The 5000-nt window shown below is 50.8% G+C and overlaps 1 protein-coding gene across 8 annotated transcripts in view; it reads left to right on the top strand.

Annotated features, from left to right (window-relative positions):
- The window catches only part of tnika (TRAF2 and NCK interacting kinase a), a 68785-nt gene that overhangs the window by 45581 nt on the left and 18204 nt on the right, over positions 1-5000 (top strand). For 2 of the 8 annotated variants that reach the window (XM_076975738.1, XM_076975745.1), the window contains 4 exons: positions 3144-3464; positions 4010-4195; positions 4513-4676; positions 4897-5000. The exon at positions 4897-5000 is cut by the window's right edge and continues 72 nt beyond it. In XM_076975738.1, coding sequence (XP_076831853.1) covers positions 3144-3464; positions 4010-4195; positions 4513-4676; positions 4897-5000 — 775 coding nt within the window. The remainder of the gene's footprint in view (positions 1-3143; positions 3465-4009; positions 4196-4512; positions 4677-4896) is intronic. The other 6 variants (XM_076975739.1, XM_076975744.1, XM_076975741.1 and 3 more) reach the window with 6 other exon arrangements.

The raw sequence follows: 5000 nt of genomic DNA, 5'->3' as shown, positions 1-5000 counted from the left end.
CTTTTAATCTACTTTCTTCAGGGACCCAACAGTAAAGCTCCCGCCAGACTCAAGCAACACCGGATGAGCGTGCCTGTGTTCTCCATCTTTCCCCATTCCCCTGCCCTCAACAGATCTTCCTCCACTCCCGTAGACACGCCCCCGTCCAGTGGGCGGAGGAAGCCCTGCGGCCGAGCTGACGTCCCCAGTCGGCCGCTGCCCTCCATCAGCATCTCTGGGCAGGATGCCGGGGGGTCCGGGGGGTCCGGGGGGGGGGTCCGGTTCCTCCGCCCTGCAGCGCGGCCTGCAGCTGCATCATCAGCGCTCCCGGCAGGGCCCGTCGGAGCAGAGGCGCGGACGCAGCCCCGGACCCCTGCGCAGCACAGCGGTTAGTCAGGACAAGCAGATACGCTCCAGCTCCCACTCACCCTGCCGCAGATTAGTCAGAGACCAGGATGAGGCTCAGAGTCTGGGGGTGATGAGCAGCAGCCTGGAGGAGGAGTCCAGCCCCGGGCACTTCCACATGTCCGTGTCCCCCCCAGACAACCTGTTCCAGGGGTCCAGGAACCTCCTAGCTGTACCCCGGCCGTCCTGGGAAAGACCTAAGCTTAAGATAGGTTTTGGGGAAGATGAGTCAGATGAGGACGAACATAAAATGATTTCTTCTTCGAGTTTTAACCTCTCCTCCTCAGCTCCAGAGATTGAGTTTTCACAGCTGAGGGCCTTTAACCTCCGCCGCTCTCATTCCGCGTGTGGACAAGACTCACTGATCGATCTGTATGAGTTTAAGAGAGAAATCATGAAAAGCAACAATGGGATCTTGAAGAGTCTAAAGTCTGCGATCCGCTGGATGGGGTTGTCGCCCCGTGGGTCGCCCCGTGGGTCGCCCCGTGGGTCGCCCCCTCGCAGCCCTCTCTCTTCCAGATCTCCCTCCCCAAAGGGCCTTAGCGCCTTCCTAACAGCCAGCCCCCCTTTCTCGCCCGACTCCGGGTCCTTCTCCACCTCCAGTTCTAGCTGGTCTCCTGATGATATCTTTAGCCCATCTCAACCCTGGACCATGAGGCCTGTGATCCATTAGGATACAGGTCTCCTGCATACCTACATGTAAATAGATAGCTTTGTAGTGATTTCTTTATCTATGTACTAAAGAACAGTTTAGAAGAATGGCATGTTATTAATATTCTGCTTCATTTGTAGTCGTGTGTTGTGTGTGACCTCTTCACTGCTCAGTTTCCCATATGCCGACTAAATCTGGCCCTGACTAAACAGTACCATACACCCTACACAACACCCAACTACACCCTGCTAATAACGGTGCAGTTCAGGTTTGATTGCAAACACAGACCTTTAAAGGCACACAATGGCAAGACCAAAGGCATTGCCATAAACATCAGATCAGCCATTTTTCTTGATTTCATTTCTTTCTATTCTTATTTAGAGTTCTTTGTCACAAGAGCTTTTAGTATTTCCATTGACCCAACCAGTCAGCTCAAAGTCCCTTTGACAAAGTGGAACATAAAGTAGAGGTGTAATGTTTGTTTTTTGGAACATGGTAGTACCCCCTCACAAAATGGCCACCCATCATGAAGGTCATCCTTCAAACACTCCTCCAAGACCTCACACTGTGAAGGGCAGGGTGAGCGAAATGAAATGGAAGCGATCACGCCAAGTCTCAGGAAAAAGGAGGAAAGTGTGCAAACCAAAAACCCGTAACAAGATCCAAATTAAGGATATAATAACCAGCAGTCAACTGGTACAAAGACAAGACATATATAGACAAACAAACGACCCTCATGTGAGGCGGATCATAGGCCCCGCCCACCTGAGGGACGAACACAACACAACAACAACAAGACAACTGCTGCTGTGGACGGGGGTGACCCAGCCAGTGTCTGGCTCAATAATCTTGAACATGAAGCCCCTCAACCCACAGTCTAGGAGAGTCAAAGTAAAAGTCAAATTAATTTGTATAGCGCTTTTCACAACACATGTTGTCACAAAGCAGCTTTACAGGATTTACATGGTTAACAATACTATGGGTCCATATCCCTAATGAGCAAGCCAAAGGCAACAGTGGCAAGGAAAAACTCCCTAAAGGGTGGGGATTAGGAAGAAACCTCGGGAGGACCAAGACCCTGAAGTGAGCCACGTGTCTGAGCGTAAGCCCAAATCCATGACTCTGTTCTGGTCGTCTGCTGGGTGCTGCTTGCCTCTCGGTGGTGGACCGTCCTTACGCTTATACCTGCTGTCAGCTGAAGACCTGCAGGCCCGTGTTTACAGGGACAGGGCTTCACAAGGAAATTGGGTCCTGCTTTTAGACTAATGGTGTATGCTCTGCTGTAGTTTGGTGTAATTCATGAGTGCAAACACTTGCTGTGCCATTTAGACATGATTGTTCTGTTCACAAATGCTTTTGTGTCTGGGCTTCTTCTTCTAAAGTGATAATCAACAGCAAGTCAACTCGACATTCCCATCAAATAAGCTGTAACCTTTGAGCCTATAGATTCTCATTGAATGCTGTCATGTGCTAATATTAGCTGAAGTCTCCTTTGATAAAAAAAAAACAATAATTTAACAGAGATCTCTCCATTTTTCCTGTAAAATGGGGCTTGTGTAGATTTCATGTGTATTAGCCATTCTGTGCCTAGCCTCTGTGGCTTTAATGAAGGATATGTTAGTGTACTTGGTGGTATTATTAGTGGAAGAGATATGTAGACCGACAGACACACGTACACAAATTACACAACCTTACATTACATTGTAATTAATACACTTTCTTAACACCGATATCACATTCTTGGTTGCCAAGTGCATAAACATATTCTCATTGCCTGGAGTTTCTGTATCTACACCAGCAGGAGTCTCCTGGGTCTGTCTCTCCTTCTGCCTGTCTCTGGGACACCTGTCTCTCTCTGTGCCTCTCTCTGTGCTTTTAGGATGTGCTGCTTGGATGGCTGCACAAAATCACTCTCCTAGCATAAAGCCAAAACCTTCTTCTGAATACGTTCATTCCCTCTTGAATTACACTCACTCATTTGAGTCCATTGATCCATATGCTTCTTAGTGCGTGTTTTATGCCTGCTGCTGGGTTGCTGTAGCACTCGTGTGGTGTGCAGGTTGGTAGCAGCTCTGGTTCTGATGCAGCCATGTCTCATGTTGCCCAGGTGGAGGAACGGACCAAACTGAACCGCCAGAGCTCACCTGCTCCACAGCACAGAGCCGCTAACCGCTTCTCAGAGCCACCCCGGACCGCCCGGTCCGAGCCTTTCACCTGCAGCGGCCCGCAGGCAGGCCGGGCTCCACCAAGCAGCGGCCCGCAGGCAGGCCGGGCTCCACCAAGCAGCGGCCCGCAGGCTGGCCGGGCTCCACTACGCAGCGGCCCGCAGGCAGGCCGGGCTCCACCACGCAGCGGCCCGCAGGCTGGCCGGGCCCTGGAGGTTCCGTGCCCCCACACCTCAGCACACCCGCAGCAGGACGGCACTCAGGTGCTCACTAGCCTCTCATCAGAAACACGCTGCTGTGTGCTGTCCAACGCCTGCAGCCCTTCTTCATAGCACCATTGATGTTCTGGATCAACTGTGAAGAACAGGGCTGACAGTTTAGGAGTGGCAACCCCACAGGGGGTTAATGTACACGTATTGTAGCCATGACACCTGTAGCATCTGTAGCTGCTGGTGATGTGACATCTCTATACCTAGAGAGGCTCCCTCTGCAGTTACCAGCCCAGGGCCATCGTATCATAGTATGGCTTAGACATGATACAGCGCAGTTTTGAGGACTAAGATGTGGCATAAAACAAGCAAGCACAAATATTTGAACACACACTGTGACAGGTTCTCTAACACTACAGATTAGAATAGAAATGCAAGAAGAATCATGATACAGTATGCATTAGCAAGGCATGTGGCAAGGCCTCGATTATTTATAGTGCCATTTATTATACTGTTACTGAGGTGGGAAGTTGGGAATAGGAGACAAAAATGCGGCCCTGACGAGGTCAAAGTAAAATGGTGCCCCTCTCCCCTCTCAGCAGTCTCACGCTTCTCCATCTGTGACCGAGCGGCCGAAGGTTGTGGCAGCCGTCCAGGACACTTCCAAGGTGCAAAACCGGAACCCCACGTCTGAGGCGCGTCCTGCGTCTGCTCACCCACCTGGGCGTGACAAGAAGGTGGACCACAGCGCCCCCTGGCCGGCGGAGGCAAATGTCCCACCCAAGGTCAGAACTGCTCCATGGGTAACACTTTTTGGAGAATTCACCAGAATCAAAGTCAGGCCCAAGATTCTGAATGACAGTCCTGGAGGGCTAATCCACTCCTCCTAACACTCATGCTTTAGCTAGCTAATCATCAGATGCTTCTTTGAGTTACTCCTGATGGTTATTCATGGGAAAAATATTTCAACACTGTTGTTTACCCCTGATGTAGAATTGGTCAGAATTAGCAGAGCTAGTCAAGATCTTCAGGATCACACACACCACACGTGTCTCTGCTCTATTTGACATGTGGTCTGTGTTCTTGTGTAAAACTGTCCCAGGTGTCCCAGCTGGTCACCTCCATCTCCCCACCTGTGCTGAGGAAGAACTCACCTGGAAACGGAACAAGCAAAGGTGGAGAACCAGGCTGTCGGCTCCCACTCACGAGGTCCGCTCCACACCGCCGCCCTGCTGGACATCTGGACAGCACAGATGCAGTGTTGCAGTAATAATCCACAGGCCAAAATCTGCTGAGAAACTACATCATTTTACTACAGTCTGAATGTTCTCTGTAGTCACTGAGTGCACAAATACACAAAAGGAATAATAATTGAAAGGAAAGAAATCTGAGTTGTTTTAAATATAGGACTGAAATCCTTGATCAACATAGTGGTGAGTGTGTTTTACGGCCCTGTTGTGTGTGTGTGGTGTGGGTCCTCTGGCAGTAGGAGCGCACAGCTGAGCCTGGACGTGGCTGTAGAGAGGAGCAGATCCCAGGAGCCCTGCCCTGGCCCCGACCAGGGGGGCTGTGACGCAGGTGTGTGTGCAC

The sequence above is a fragment of the Brachyhypopomus gauderio genome, chromosome 16 (assembly GCF_052324685.1).
Source record: "Brachyhypopomus gauderio isolate BG-103 chromosome 16, BGAUD_0.2, whole genome shotgun sequence".
Classification (NCBI taxonomy): Eukaryota; Metazoa; Chordata; class Actinopteri; order Gymnotiformes; family Hypopomidae; genus Brachyhypopomus; species Brachyhypopomus gauderio.
The sequence above is the reverse complement of the archived record's forward strand: the minus strand, read 5'-3'. Positions and strand labels throughout refer to the sequence as shown.